The 16216-nt window shown below is 39.3% G+C and overlaps 1 protein-coding gene across 1 annotated transcript in view; it reads right to left on the bottom strand.

Annotated features, from left to right (window-relative positions):
• Positions 1 to 315: 315 nt before the first annotated feature.
• LOC143023930 (uncharacterized) overlaps positions 316 to 16216 on the bottom strand; it is a 27728-nt gene continuing 11827 nt past the window's right edge. Inside the window, exons 3-5 of the mRNA XM_076182601.1 lie at positions 13291 to 13405; positions 12582 to 12958; positions 316 to 506 (exon numbers count right to left, since the gene is read on the bottom strand). Coding sequence (XP_076038716.1) covers positions 316 to 506; positions 12582 to 12958; positions 13291 to 13405 — 683 coding nt within the window. The remainder of the gene's footprint in view (positions 507 to 12581; positions 12959 to 13290; positions 13406 to 16216) is intronic.

Genomic DNA, 16216 nt, shown 5'->3' with positions numbered 1-16216 from the left:
AGGAGACGACTGATTGGCTTCCAGCAAAGCGACAGTAATGACGTCACGGCAACGGAAACGACTTATTGGCCGAGAGCGGTGACGTCACGTCTCAGAACCCATTGGAAAGCCTTTAGATCGAGTTAATCTTTTAAATCTCGTGAATCTTTAGATATCGCTGATCTTTTAGGTCTCCTGGATCTTTTAGATCTTTTGGGTCTCTTAGATCTTGTGAATCATTTAGATCTTGTAGAGCTTTTTGATCTTGCATTTTTTTTTTTTTTTTTTTTTTTTTTTTTTACATCTTGTGGATCTTTCAGATCTAGTGATTTTTTTTTAGATCTTGAGGGTGTTGAAGTTCTTCAAGCTCCTGAAGGTCTGGAAGATCTCTAAGGTCTTGAAGTTCTTGAAGTTCCTGAATCTCCTGAAACTCATGACGGACACGATGATCTTGAAGGTCTTGATGCATGTGTAGAGTTTGTTATGACGACACCGTCTCACTGGCTGGTGAGTAGGCTGGAAGGTCACTGAAGAAAAGAGTCTGTGAAATGTCCAACTTGGATAAAGCAATTGTTCGAGCGTTTTAATCTAATCGTGGCCAAAGCAAAGGAATTATCTTTACTAGAAATATTGCTTATAGAGATGTGTTGTAAATTTATAATAGATCTATTTCATTATATTATTTTTTCACTGAATTGAACAAATGCAAGCACTGAGGATTAATCTGAACAATCAAGAGAGAGAAAACCATCTTAAAAATTTACGGAAGAGATTTACAGCGCGTCCGACATGACGTCACGGTGCAAAGGAACCGAAGTAGTTTTATTCTGGCTAAAGACAGACGATTTTATTCACCTATTTATCACATTCGAGAAAGAGACGATTGGAGTATTTGATGACAACGTCGGGAGACTTTGACGATTCCTTTGGGAAACTGTAAGACTCCTTTGGGAGAGTTTGAAGACTCCTTTGTAATACTTCAAAATTAAATAACCGTGAAATTTCCGCGAGACCTGCTAGTAGTGGTAGTAGTAGTAGTAGTAGTGGTAGTAGTAGTAGTAGTGGTAGTAGTAGTGGTAGTAGTAGTAGTAGTAGTAGTAGTAGTAGTAATATATGAAAACAAACAGCAACCAAAATGCAACATTTTTTATTGGATGAGATGTAGACTGTCATTCTTACTCCTAAGATCAGCCCTCCTATGCCTGAGAGGTACCAGGTTCCCACTTCCCAAATCAGCACAAATACAAAACCTAGATTTTGAGCAGACGGTGGTTGACCGTAGGATAAATGAACTTTTGTATTAGGCATTATCAATAAATGAATAGATAAAAGGGTCGTCGACCACAGTCATTGGCGGGAGAGTGGCCAATAAAATGTCTTTGGGAGACAGATCCTGCTGCTTCAACCACACCGTTCCACGAGCATGGATGTCGTATTAAAAAAAAAAAAAAAAAAAAAAAATAGTAGATAGTGGTATAGTAGTAGTGGTAGTAATAATAATAATAATAATAGTAATGATATTATTATTATTATTATTATTATTATTATTGTTATTATTATTATTATTATTGTTGTTATTATTGTTGTTATTATTATTGTTATTGATATATATATATATATATATATATATATATATATATATATATATATATATATATATATAATGATAATGATAATAATGATGATAATTGTAATAATAATAATAATGATAAAAAGCATCAGCTGACATAATCTGATCGTAACGATTTTTTTTACCAGAAATTTGCCTCTCAGCTGAATAAAGTTATTTGGTGTTCGCAAGAGCAAAATACATAAGATAACTTTTAGGGCATGAGCAGGGATTAGATCGAGAAAAGTGAACCTCTAGGTTTAACCTTAAAGAAAATAGAGACGTGTGAAGGGGGAGGTCAAGGTTAGAGGTGGGAGAGGGATGTCAAGGGGAAGGTGGGAACGGAGAGGTGGGAGGTGAAGGTCAAGAGGAGAGGTGGGAAGGGGGAGGTCAAAAGGGAGAGGTTGGAGGGGAGGAAAATGAGAGGGGAGACGACAAGGGGAAGGTGGGGAGGTCATGGGGAGAGGTGGGAGGGGGAGGTCAGACAGAGAGGTGAGAGAGAGACGTCAAGGGGAAGATGGGGAGATCAAGGGGATAGGTGGGAAGGGTGAGGTCAAGGGGACAGGTTGAAGGGGAAGGTGGGAGGCGAGAGGTCAAGGGGAAGGTGGGAAGGAAGAGGTAGGAGGTGGACATCAAGAGGAATATGGGAAGGAAGAGGTCAAGGGGAAGGAGGGGAGGTGAAGCGGATAGTGTGAAGGGGGTTTGTTTAAGGGGAGAGGTGGGATGGGGAGGTCAAGGGGAGAGGTGGGAGGGGAGGTTAAGGGAAGAAGTGGGAGGGGGGATGTTAAGGGGAGAGGTGGGATAGGGAAGGACAAGTGGAAAGGTCAGGAAGAAAGTGGGAGGTCAAAGGGAAAATTTTAGGGGGGTTGGTTGAGGGGAGAGGTGGGATAGGGAGGTCAAGGGGATAGCTGGGATGGGAGGTTACGGGGAAAGGTGGTAGGGGGACGTAGAGGGGATAGGTGGGAGGGGGAGGTCAAAGGGAGAGAAGGAAGGCGGAGGTCAAAGGGAGAGGTGTAAGGGGAGTGGTCAAAGGAAGAGGTGGGAAGGGAAGGTGAAGAGGAATGTGTGAGGGGAGATGTTGTAGGGGGAGATCAAGGGGAGAGGTGGGAAGGAGAAGGTCAAACGTAGAGATGAGAAGGGGGAGGTCAAGGGAAGAGGTTGGAGGGGGAGGTTAAGGGAAAGGTGGGAAGGTAGAGGTCAAGGGAAAGGTGGGAAGGGAGAGGTCAAAGGGAAGGTGGGAATGGAGAGGTGGGAAGGAGAGGTCAAGGGGAGAGGTGGGAAGGGGGAGGTCAAAGGGAGGAGTACGAGGGGGAGGTCAAGGGGAAGATGGGAGAGGAGAGGTCAAGGGGAAGGTGGTGAGGTCAAGAGGAAGTGGGAGGGGAGGTCAAGGGATGAGGTGGGAAGGGGGAGGTCAAGGGGAGAGGAGGTAAAAATAGGTCATGGGGAGAGGTGGGAGGGGGGATGTCCAGGGGAGAGGTGGGAGGGGTGATGTCAAGGGGAGAGGTGGGAGTGCGAGGTCAAGCGGAATGTGGGGGGATAAAGGTGAGAAGTGGGAGGTCAAGGGCAGAGGTTGGAAGGCGGAGTTCAATGGGAGAGGTTGGGAGAGAAGGCCAAGGGGAAGGTGGGATGGAAGAGGTGAAGGGGAAGGTGGTAGGCGAGAGATCAAGGGGAAAATGGGAGGGGAGAGGTGGGAAGGGGAAGATCAAGGGAGAGGTAAAAAGGGGATGTCAAGGGGAAGGTGGGAGGGGAAAAGTCAAGGGAAAGTGGGGGAGAGGTTAAGGGGAAGGTGGGGAGGTCAAAGGGAAAGTGTGAAGGGGGTTGATTATGGGGAGACATGGGATGGGGAGGTCAAGGGGAGAGGTGGGAGGGGAGAGCTCAAGACGAAGGTGGGAGTTTGGAGGTGGCATAAGGGCGATCAAGGGAAGAGGTGGGAATGGGGATGTCAAGGGGAGAGGTGGGAAGGGGGAGGTCAGGAGGAGAGGTTGGAGGGGGAGGTCAACGGGAAGGTGAGAGGGGTGAGATCAAGGGAAAGGGAATGGAGAGGTGGGAGGGGGAGGTCAAGGGGAGAGATGGGAAGGGGGAGCTCAGAGGTAGAGGTGGGAGAGGAAGGTCAAGATGTATAAATATATATGTATATATGCGTGTATATATATATGTATATATATATATATATATATATGTGTGTGTGTGTATATGTATATATATATATATATATATATATATATATATATATATATATATATATCAGCTATTTTTAGATTTCAAATGGGCATATGATATTGTACATAGACAATCAATGTGGCACATAATGGCAGAATTGAATATACCAGCTAAATTAACATCCCTCATTAAAACGTGCTACATAGGAAGCAGATGTACAGTAAGACTTGGAAGGAAAGATACAAAAAGTTTCAATATACACAATGGCCTTAGGCAGGGATCTGTGCTGTCTCCTTTATTGTTTAATCTTGCACTGGAGAAAGCAGTCAGGCTAATTACCAACCATCCAGGTGGAGCTAAGTTATCCAATGGTCAGATAACCCACCTCGCTTATGCCGATGATGCGGATGTGGTGGCCGAGACTTTGGAGGAAATTAACGAGATCTTTACAGTATTCCAGAGAACAGCAGAACAGATAGGCCTAAAATGCAATGAGCAGAAAACGGAAATTATGAAACTAAGTAGAAATTGGAATTATACACCAGGAGAAGAGCAAGTTGGATCACTAAGGGTGAAGAAAGTGGATAAGTTCAATTACTTAGGATCCATTGTCAGTGAGAGAAATGAATTGGACATAGAAATAAACGAACGAATAGCTGTAGGAAACAGATGCCACCATGCCATGGCATCTGTAATGAAGAGTCGGACCATCAGCAGAAGAACTAAGATAAGAACATATAATATTGTAATAAAACCAACAGTCCTGTACGGATGTGAGACATGGACACTAACAAAAGAAAGGGTGAAGAGACTGAATTTTTTTTTAAAACAATATCCTAAGAAGAATCCTCGGCCCAGTATATGATGAAGCAGAAGGGAAATGGATACGAAGGTATGACAGGGAAATTAGAGATCAGACTCGGCAACCGTACATTCAGGATGAAATACGGAGATGAAGAGCAAGGTGGGCTGGACACTGCGCACGAATGGAAGCAGGCTGTCTACCAAAGAAGGTGAGGGAAGGAAGAGTAGAGGGCAGACGACCACATGGAAGGATGGAGTAAAGAAGGACGTGGAGAGGGTGGCACGAAGAGAGGACTGGAAAGAATTGGCAGAGGAGAGAACCATCTGGAGAGGCATAATGAAAGCGGTGAAGAGCCGTCCGGCCTGACAACCAACAGAGCAAGATTATGTATATATATATATATATATATATATATATATATATATATATATATATATATATACATATGTATATATATAAATATATATATGTGTATATATATGTATATATATATGTATATATATATATATATATATATATATATATATATATATATATATACATGAGTGGAAGGGTGGTGAGTTAAACACGGAGAACAGTTGGAGTTTTAGTCACTGACGTTTCGTCCTTACCAGGACATTCTCAAAGTACATACAGTTTCAGAAAATTAAAAGCTTATGTAATCCATCCTTGCCGTGTTCCCCTCCCTCTATGCTCTCATCCGTCCTCTACCCTTTTTTTCATGTGACTCCGACCATGTCATTTCTCCCTCCGTTCTCAATTGTCCTTTTTACCTCCTTGATAATCAGAGTATTTACCGCTCCTGCTAATTTTATAAACCCTTCCCTATGGTTGATGCAGGGGTGGGAAGTAATGTAGGCTGCCTCCACTATTTTTCTTTTCTTTTTCTCTAGAACTTTGTGGAGCACCTCTATCTTGTTCCAATCTGGAAGATGACCACATTGGTCTAAATGAACTACTAGCGAGTTGGAGGTTCTGTGAGCTCTGACGTGTGTGTGTGTGTGTGTGTGTGTGTGTGTGTGTGTGTGTGTGTGTGTGTGTGTGTGTGTGTGTGTGTGTGTGTGTGTGTGTGTGTGTGTGTGTGTGTGTGTGTGTGTGTGTGTGTGTGTGTGTGTGTAAGAGGCCGGTAGTGTACGAATGGAAATGAGCTAGGGCATTAGAATAATTCAGACTCGACGCCTGCTCGAGGGCGATGTTATGTCTATGTGAGGGCGACGTTTTGTCTATGTAAACACACCGACGGTGGTGACTGTTTTATAATCGATGTGTAATCAACTCTGTAAGCGCAGGTTACCTTCGTTTGACTAATGCTGAGGTAAACAATTTTTGCTAGTGGCATTGTAATGGCTTTCCGGTTTGGTGCAAGGTGGAGAAGGAGGAAAAAACTATTGGTGCATGAATTCAAAGTCACGCCCATAAGGAGTGACATTTATTTGAAACGTCACTGGAGATTGGATAGAAAAATTAGTGACGTCAGACGAAGGTAGCTTAGCATAGGATACGGGATCTCGTGGGAGAAGATATAGAGAGGGTGTGGAGAGAGGATCGAGAGAGGATCAAGAGACGATGTAGAGACGAGAGAAAAGAGATCCCGAGTGTAAGCAGAAGGTGAAATTACAGTGAAAGAAGAAAGAAAATTCACCACCCTTTTATTAACCCAAAGGACGAGAGAACTAGGCACGGGGCCTAGAAAATAGTGAGACTACTGGAAAAGAAGGCAAGGGGCCTTGAGACGAGTGATATTACAAGTCAAATTTAGGTGAAAGTGGTGACAAGGGGAGGTGAAAGTGGTGCTCAGCGGTGCGACGGACGAACTGGGTGTTAAACACTTCCGAAGAGAAGTGGCGCATGAAGTCTACGGGAACAAGACAACCAAAATCAAGAGTGTATTACGACTACGAGAGAAATCTACAACTTCAAGTAACTGCTACGTTGGGAACAAGCATTCTTCAAGATTCTTCAAGGAGATCATCATCTACAAGGCGGTCTTCAAGGCAGAGTGTGTGATGGAGGAGGAACAACGTCGTTGAGGAATGACAAGACCGTAGAAGGACGTCAAACCAGACATTGACATCACGAAGCGACATTGCAAGCAGCCAGGCTAAAGCAAGGTATTAGTAATAAGTATGAGTACCCCTCAGAATTCTAACGTGTTGAGACACGAAATTCACACATCAAATACAAATATTCCAAAATTCACAGGAGAGTCTAACACATATGGTGTAAACAAGTTCTTGAACCTCATTGACACTCTTATAGTTAGTAAAAACATTACAAATGAGAATCGTAAGATTGAGATTCTCAAGGAGAATATAGATCCAGAGCATGGAAGGGCGAGGTTTGTCATTAACTTCCAGCAAATGGAATTAATTAATCAATATGATAATTACAAGAAAGCCTTTCTTAAACATTTCATGTCCAAATGTGATCAGGATCCTATTAGATCATTGGTAAAAATTATTAAGGAAGTTAGGACAAGTGAAACTGACACAGAGTACTTAGCTAGATTAGATAGGTGGTCAAAAGACATGAATTCTATCTTGAAAGATTCAGACTGGATAGAAAGACCTAGTGAGAAGATGAAAATCTCTCAAGTAATCAAATTGATTACATTTAGCTTATTGGCAAAGAATTCTGATGACTTAACAGCAGAAAGGCTGTACAAAGATTTAAAATCAAATATCTGTTTAGGAGTAGATTATCTTCTTCAAGGATACAGTGAGACCAGAACAATAAACCCATATGTAATGCCTATAAATCAACATAGCCAATATAGGAACTCTAGAGAGTTTAAGAAAACAGAAGTAGGACATAGGCGGCATGCTAGAAGTCCATCTAGGGATAGGGATACCAGAATCCTATGTTTTAATTGTAATGCATGGGGACACAAGGCACAAGAATGTTTTTATGGGATTATTTGCAGAAATTGCAAATACGAAGGTCACAATGAGTATCAATGTAGGAACCCTCCATTCTGTATTTACCATAATATAATCGGACACAGAACTCATGAGTGCCGAAATTTTCGGGTACCCCCAGGGCTAAGAGGAAAACCCCCAGACACAGAATAAACCATTTCAGACCTCCCCATATATATACCGATAGGCGGTATTTTGTTAAATATGGGAATGCAAGGGAGATGAAAGAAACTGACAAACTGATAATTACTGTTGGTAAAACTTCTGTAGGACCTCTCATTGCGGGTAAAGTGTTCAATAAGCCTATTCAATTTTTTATTGATACAGGGTCTGTACTTAATGTAATTACTAGTAAAGTTTTAAACCAGTTGAACCCAGGAGTGAAAATGTTGGAACCAGTCCGTTACACATTGCAAGGTGTAACTGGAAATCAGTTAAAAACATTAGGTAAGATTGAGCTAGAAGTTGCCTTATATACAAATGAACAATTGTACATCCCAGTGATAGTGGTAGAAGAGTCTGTTTTTCCAGGAGATTTATTGGTAGGATTTGCAACTATGAGAAAAGAAAACATGGTAATTTGTCCTGCTGACTTAGGAATTTTAGTGAAGTCACAGTTAATCCCATTCTTAAATCAACCAGACTTAAGACCAGTGACAGGAATCAATGAATCCTTAGATAACATTTCTATCCTAGATAGCGAGGCCGAGCGGTCCAACCCTACAGAAAGTAAAACAATTTGTGAACCCAACTCAGAAGTTCAGGAAATCCCAGAGATTACTAAATTATCAACCACAGATGCCTTGAGAATTGAAGATTGCGGATTAACAAGGTCGACATTGTTACATCCCATGTCAATTAATAAGGTTGAAGTGTGTTTGAAAGGAATCAATGTAGACTCTGAAGTAATTACAGTCCCAGAATCAGTTAAACTTAATGGATTGAAGTGGGACTCAGGGATTTATAAGACAAATAAGAACAGAGTAGAAGTATTAGTAATTAATACTATGAATAAAGAGATAGTTTTAAAGAAAGGTACACAAATAGGATGTATTCAGGTGTGTACTAAACCTATTAAGATTTTAAATGAGAATAGTGAGGAGATAGAATTACCAACTTCATCAATTTGTTCAGTACAAGAAGGCATAGACTTAAGAAATAGATATAAAGAATTATTACAATCAACTAATTGCCCTGAGTTGGATGAAGCTTTATTTGCTTTGCTTATGAAACATAAAAAAGCAATTGCTTTGCCGGGGGACGCCTTAGGCAAAACAACTGTTTTAAAACATCACATTAAGTTAAAACCAGGAACACAACCTATCTACATACCAGCCTACAGAGTTCCTCACTCTAAATTAGCTGTAGTAGATAAACTCATCACTGAAATGTTATCACAGGATATTATTGAACATAGTAAAAGTGAGTGGAATTTTCCGTTGATCCTAGTACCAAAGTCTGATGGGACTATGCGACCAGTTATTGATTACAGGGAACTGAATAAGCACACCATTCGTGACAGGTTACCATTACCCATTATCGGTGACATTTTGAGAAGTTTGGGAACTGAGAATAGATATTTTAGTACTATAGATATCAAATCAGCTTTTTGGCAAATAGAATTGCATGAAGATTCAAGAGAGTTCACAGCATTTTCTACTACAACAGGACATTATGAGTTCAAGAGAATGCCATTTGGGTTATGTAATAGTCCATTAACTTACATGAGATTAATGAATACTATTCTAGATGGATTGTTAGGAAACACTGCCAGTGTATTTCTAGATGACATTTTAATAGTTTCTCAGACTGCAGTGGAGCACTTTAAGAAATTAGATTTGATATTCTCAAGACTAGGAGAAGCTGGGTTAAAAGTAAAACTTGAAAAATGTAAGTTCTTGCAAGACAGTGTCATTTACTTAGGACATAAGATAGACAGACACGGACTGAGTACAGTAAATTCAAAGGTTGACGCTGTCAAGAATTTTCCAGTTCCGACCAATGTAGACAAGGTTAGGAGCTTTTTGGGATTAACAGGATATTATAGAAAATTCATTCAAAGTTATGCTGACATTGCTAATCCACTAAGTTCTTTGTTGAGAAAGGACTCAAAGTTCATATGGGGACCTGCGCAACAGCAAGCTTTTGACAAGTTGAAAGATAAACTCACGAGTTCACCTATTTTAATTTTCCCCGACTATGAAAAAGAATTTATTCTTTGTACTGATGCGTCTGACATAGGGTTAGGAGGCATACTAATGCAAGAGAGAAATGGAACTTTGAAACCCATAGCTTACACATCCAGACTTTGTAATAGTGCGGAGAGAAACTATTCTATAACTGAAAGAGAAACTTTAGCAGTAATTTATTCTTTAGAAAGTTTTAGGGATGTGTGTGTGTGTGTGTGTGTGTGTGTGTGTGTGTGTGTGTGTGTGTGTGTGTGTGTGTGTGTGTGTGTGTGTGTGTGTGTGTGTGTGTGTGTGTGTGTGTGTGTGTGTGTGTGTGTGTGTGTGTGTGTGTGTGTGTGTGAGGTAGTATGAGTGAGAAAAATTTGACGCAGCCAAAAACGATTTCTCCACGTTTTCTTCTTTTCTGTATTAAGGAGCGGAGAGGGGGGGTCACCGATTTGATGAAGCGGCCTTGCTGTGGATGTGGTCTGTTTTGCAACACTGCCTCTGACCCAGGGGAATGTACAAGATGCAGGGATTAACTGTCGTCCAGGAGGTTCCAATATAAAAGGGAAGGTAGAGGGTGGAGGGGAGTGTATTTAGGGATGGAATGGGTGGGAATTGTTTTCATTTATATATATATGTGTATATATATATATATATATATATATATATATACATATATATATATATATATATGTATATGAATATATATATATATACATATATATATATGTATATACATACGTGTATATATATATATATATATATATATATATATATATATATATATATATATACATATATATATATGTATATGTATATATATATACATATATATATGTATATATATGTATATATATATATATATATATATATATATATATATCTTTTTGCCTACCTCTCTTGTAAAGGTAAAAACCATTAGTATATGTATTATTATTATCATTTTTATTTTATTATCATTAATATTATCATTATCATTATTATTATTATTAATATTATTATCATTATTATTATTACTAGTTTCTATAACTATCAGTATTATAATTATAATATTATTATTATTACCATTGTTTTTATTACTATTATTATTACCATTATTATTATTATCATAAATTATTATTGTTATTATTATTATCATTATCATCCTAATTACTACTATTACTGATGTTATTACTATAATCATTAATATTATCATTATTATTATTAATTACTAATATTATCATTTGTTATTATTACTATCATCATTATTACTATTAATAATATTATTATTATTATTACTATTACCATTATCATTATTACTATTATTATTATTACATATATACATACACTAAAGGCTTTTTCCCCTTTACAAGGGAGGTAGCCGAAGAGAAAAAAACATAAAAACCCTTCCAACCCATTCCACCCCTAATACACATCACTCCCCTCCACCCTCCCTCTTATCTTGGCACCTAGTGGATGACGAGTCATCACTGCATCTTGTCCACTGCCCTGGGTCAAAGGCAGTGTCGCAAGACACAGCACATCCACAGCAAGACCACTTCATTAAATCGGCGACCCCCCAGTATAATCATTTATGTTATTATCATTATTATTATTATTATTATTATTATTATTATTATTATTATTATTATTATTATTATCATCACTATCATTATTTCTATTATCATTATTATTATTATCTATTAATATGTGTCACGCTTACGTCATCAGTCGTGACGTCACATCCTTTCTGATTGAATGATCTTGTGACGTCATGTCTCTTCTGAATGGCTGGTCCTCAGTCGTGACGTCATCTATATATCAATACGCCTGTCGCGCTTACGTCATCAGTCGTGACGTCACATCCCTTCTCATTGGCTGATTTTCAGTTGTGAAGTCATGTTCTTCTGATTTGCTGGTCCTCAGTCGTGACGTCATATCTCTTCTGATTGGCTTGACGTCATGTCTCTTCTTCTGATTGGCTGGTCTTCAGTTATGACGTCACGCGCTCCGAGCTGGGACCCCACGATTGGGTTCCTCGGGACCCGAGGGGACATGTCCCCTTGAATCATTTCTGTCGCCGTGGAATTTCTACGGGTCCTGCTATGATTGACCTAACGACAAAGAGAAAGAGAGAGAGAGAGAGAGAGAGAGAGAGAGAGAGAGAGAGAGAGAGAGAGAGAGAGAGAGGCGACGGGAGAATTTGACGACAACGTCGGGGGACTTTGACGACTCCTTTTGGAGACTGAAGACTCCTTCGGCAGATTTTGAAGACTCCTTCGTAAATCCCGTGGAATTTCCACGGGTCCTGCTAGTTATTACTATTATTACTATCATTTATGTTTTCTTTTTGTGAGGGCAAATTTCTGTTAAAAATAGTTTAGAAATTTTGTTGCGAATATTTTAGTTCCTTTGATATTCATTTAAATTATTTTTATTTTCTAAGGATTTTATTCAGCTGAGGGAAAACCCTCGTCCGTTGAACGATAGGTATAACCATTTTTTTTTCCATTTTAATATCATTGGGAATTTTAACACCATTACTTTTTCAATGCCATTACCATAAGAAATCCGAAGACAAATTACGAATTGCGATTACGGTTTACGATAACCACTTATGATGACGAATTACGATACCGAACTTAAACTTTAGCTCATCTTATGCATACGCATGGATACCATTAACGAATACTTTCTGTATCATTAATCCTTAGGATGTTTTGGCTACCATTTACGACCTCTCAGCTCCTGGATATCGATCAGAAGATATCTCAGGCGACTGCAGGTCAGTTTCTTGTCAACGATATCATTAATTGAAGAATAAATCTTCTAGACTTCTTGGGTTCCAATGGGGGAGGTCCCAGCTACCTCGTCCATTTTCTGACCCGCTACCTGGAGGAGTGCACAGACAGCCTCCAGAGAAGTCTCGTCTCTTCTTTTGAGGAGGAACTAGGCACAATAGGCAACTCTTCTTGCTGGTATAAGGTCCTCGAGGCTAAGGTTTCCGATAAAGACGCACAGGGCAACAAACCGCTTTCTGCAAGAAATTCTCCTGAGTTCGGATTCTGCCTGCTCTTCTTTGGACACGTCATCGTTCTCACTGGAGGCTTCTGTCTTTTCCCGTCGTTCAAACAAACTCTGGCACTTGCTCACCAGACGAGGTTTGAAGACCTCCTTTACTTCTTTGCCCATTCCTTCTATCAACATTTTCGACAACTGCGCATAAGTTTGCGAATAAAACTGTTGTCTGGTTGAAAATTCGACGATTAAGTCGGCCGCCGTTTCCGCTGTGCCCGGATGGTCGGCAAGGAAGGCCGCGATTTGTAGAGAAATCCTGTCGAAGTTTTTAAGCGACAGTTTGTTCATTAGAGACTTGAAAATCCTCATATCTGAGTCTTGTTTTTCGACATGAATGGGCCTGTCTTCATTTTGGGTAGGTGCTGCCTACTCCTGTCTCTTATGCCAATTGGCAGGAGTAGGTATGACTCGCGGGGTAATCACAGGGGGTTGGTGTGTCACGTTCCTTTCAGGTTGAGGCTTAGAGACACGTTCAGTGTTCTCGAGGCATCCTTCTTTGGAAGGGGATGGCGCTGCCTTCTACTACCTGTTTTGCCAGTTCATAGGCGTAGGTATAACCCGGGATGGGATCACAGTGGTTCCACTCACCTATTTTCTTTGCTGTTGAGGATGACAGACTGTCTCAAGCTGCCTCGTGTCTTTGGGAATCCTCTGGGTTTTGGGTGCGTTTGGCCTTCGTCTGCCATCTTGCACCAGGCGCTTTCTGTCCACACGTCCTTTCTTTTCAGGAACTAATGTTTTAGCCTCTTTTCTGTTTCTTTTCTTCTTCTTTTCTACCAAAACCCATTCTTCTTCTTTTGATTCGTTCGTATTGTCTTCGTCATTTCTTGTTTTTTCCACTTTCTTATATGGTGTTCTTTGTTCTTCATGTTCAATTTTCTCAGGAGCCAATTTATCATCCTATACTATATCGTTGACAATTTTCATTTTATCACTATCTTTTCTATAAACAATTTCACTTGTTTTTCTATTATGTGTTTTACTTTCAGTTTCTTCTTTGATTATATTCGTTTCCTTTCCTGTGACTTGATAACTAATTCTTTCTTTTTCAACTTCAGTCATTTTTACTTTATCACTTTCCTTATCATTGTATCGATTCATTTCCTTGAATTCGCCTTTACATTCAAGTTCCTATTTCTCTGCATTATCATATATTACTTTCCTTTCATGTGTATTTCCATTTTCTTTTTCAATATCACATTCATAGTTTTTCTACCCCTTCTTTTCATGTTCATTTTTCATATTCCTTATATTGATATCTTTCAATATTCTCTTATCAATACCTTTTTTTACTCTTTCAGCACCTTTGCCTACTGTCCTAGGCGTTACCCTTGTTCCAAGACTCATTGTTGGGCTTTTTCCATGCTCATCGAAGAGGAAATCTGCCATACTTTGAGAAAGTGGAGCCCACAAGGTTTCAATAGACTAAAGCTTATATTTAAGGATATGGACATACACACGCCCATCTTCTTCCTTTTGGAAAACGACCTTTTCCATATATTTTTCTACAAACTCTCCTGAGTCTGTAGAAGACCCGAGGCCGGGAGCCTCGAGAACGATGTCGCCGAACATCGAGTTACCCTAACACACTAAAGCGCCGAGGCCCGTATCCCAAATTCAGTAGACAAAACCGTAGAAGAGAGATAAACTTAAGGACTTTCTCTGAAGACCTGGAAAAAACAATATATTCTCATTTCCCCATTTACCCAAAGCTGAATACAGGAACTTATTCTGTTGTCGGTTGGCCCTAAAGCATGACAAAGTACGCCACCATATATATATATATATATATATATATATATATATATATATATATATATATATATATACATATATATGTATATATATATATATATATGTATATATATATTTATATATATACATATATATACATATATATATATATATTTATATATGTATATAAACATATATATACATATATATATATCACAGGTGAGAAATGTAGTAACACATTTATAAATCACAACTAACACCACAGTCGGACGAAAGAAAGACTATATATTTCGGTACTACTGAAGAGGATTGCAGGTAGCAATCGAAATATATAGTTCCGCTTACGCAACTCTTTCTTTCGTCCGACTGTGGTGTTAGTTGTGATATATATATATATATATTATATATATACATATGCATATATACATATATGTATATATATATATATATATATATATTTAGATATATATGCATATATATATATATATATATATATATATACATATATATAAATATAAATATACATATATAAATACATATATATATATATATATATATATGTATGTATGTATATATGTATGTATGTATGTATATATGCTATTCTAGTAAGTGAGGAGATAGGTAAAGGGGTAGTGGAGTGGAAGGAGGTTTCCTCAAGGATAATGTGGATGAAGGTGAAACTGGGAAAGGAGATGTGGGTCTTTGTAAGTGCATATGGGCCGGGCAGTGAGAAAAGCATGGAAGAAAGGGAGGCCTTTTGGATAGATTTAAATGAGTGCATAGAGGGTTTAGGAAGAAATGTCAATGTAATAGTACTGGGAGACCTTAATGCTAGAGTGGGAAATGGTCCAATCGATGGAGTGGTTGGGAAGTGTGGAGTTCCAGGAAAGAATCGTAGTGGAGAGTTGATGGTGGAAATGTGTCTAGAAAGAGAGATGATGATAGCAAATACAGTGTTTCGGAAGAAAGTCAAGCATAAGTACACATGGGAGAGGGTGGTGGAGGGAAGGGTGGTAGATAGAGCGCTAATGGATTATGTAGTGGTAAGTAGGATTATGATAGGAAGAGTTAAGGATGTACATGTGCTAAGGGGAGAGGGTGGGGGAATATCAGATCATTTTTTGGTGGAAGGTAAGTTGAGAGTGGAGGATAGATGGAGAAGGAGGAAAGGGACAAAAGGTAGGGAGGTTCTTAGAGTGAACTCCTTGAATGAAAAGGAAAAGGAGAAGGAGTACGAAAAGAAGCTGAAGGAGGAGTGGGAGGGAGTAAAGGATAGAGCAGAGATGGGTGTGGAGGAGGAATGGGGATGGTTCAAGGAGGGAGTCTTAAAGTGTGCAAGGATGGTGTGTGGAACAAGAAGGACAGGGGGAAATAGAAGAAAGGGTAGTGAATGGTGGGATGAGGAAACAAAGAAGGTTGTAGAAGAGAAGAAGCGAGCATTCACAGATTGGTTACAAAAGAGGACAGGGGAGTCATATGAGACGTATAAAGAAAAGAAAAGAGAAGTAAAGCAAAAGGTAAAGGAGGCAAAGAGGAGAGCAGATGTGAAATGGGGTAGGAGTATGACAGAAAATTTTGAAAGTAATAAAAAGATGTTTTGGAAAGAAATTAAGAGAGGAAGAGAAGGCGAATCAAGTAGGGAAGAAAAGGTAAAAGGTACAGATGGAGAGTTGATAATGGAAGAGATGGCAGTGAGGGGAAGATGGGCAGAATATTTTAGGGAGTTGCTGAATGTGAAGGAGAATAGGGAAGGAAAGATAGCTGCAGTGGGAAATACGAA

The sequence above is a fragment of the Oratosquilla oratoria genome, unplaced genomic scaffold (assembly GCF_046742065.1).
Source record: "Oratosquilla oratoria isolate Oo_2021 unplaced genomic scaffold, ASM4674206v1 SCAFFOLD71, whole genome shotgun sequence".
Lineage (NCBI taxonomy): Eukaryota > Metazoa > Arthropoda > Malacostraca > Stomatopoda > Squillidae > Oratosquilla > Oratosquilla oratoria.
Note: the sequence above shows the minus strand (reverse complement) of the source record. Positions and strands in the feature narration are given on the sequence as shown.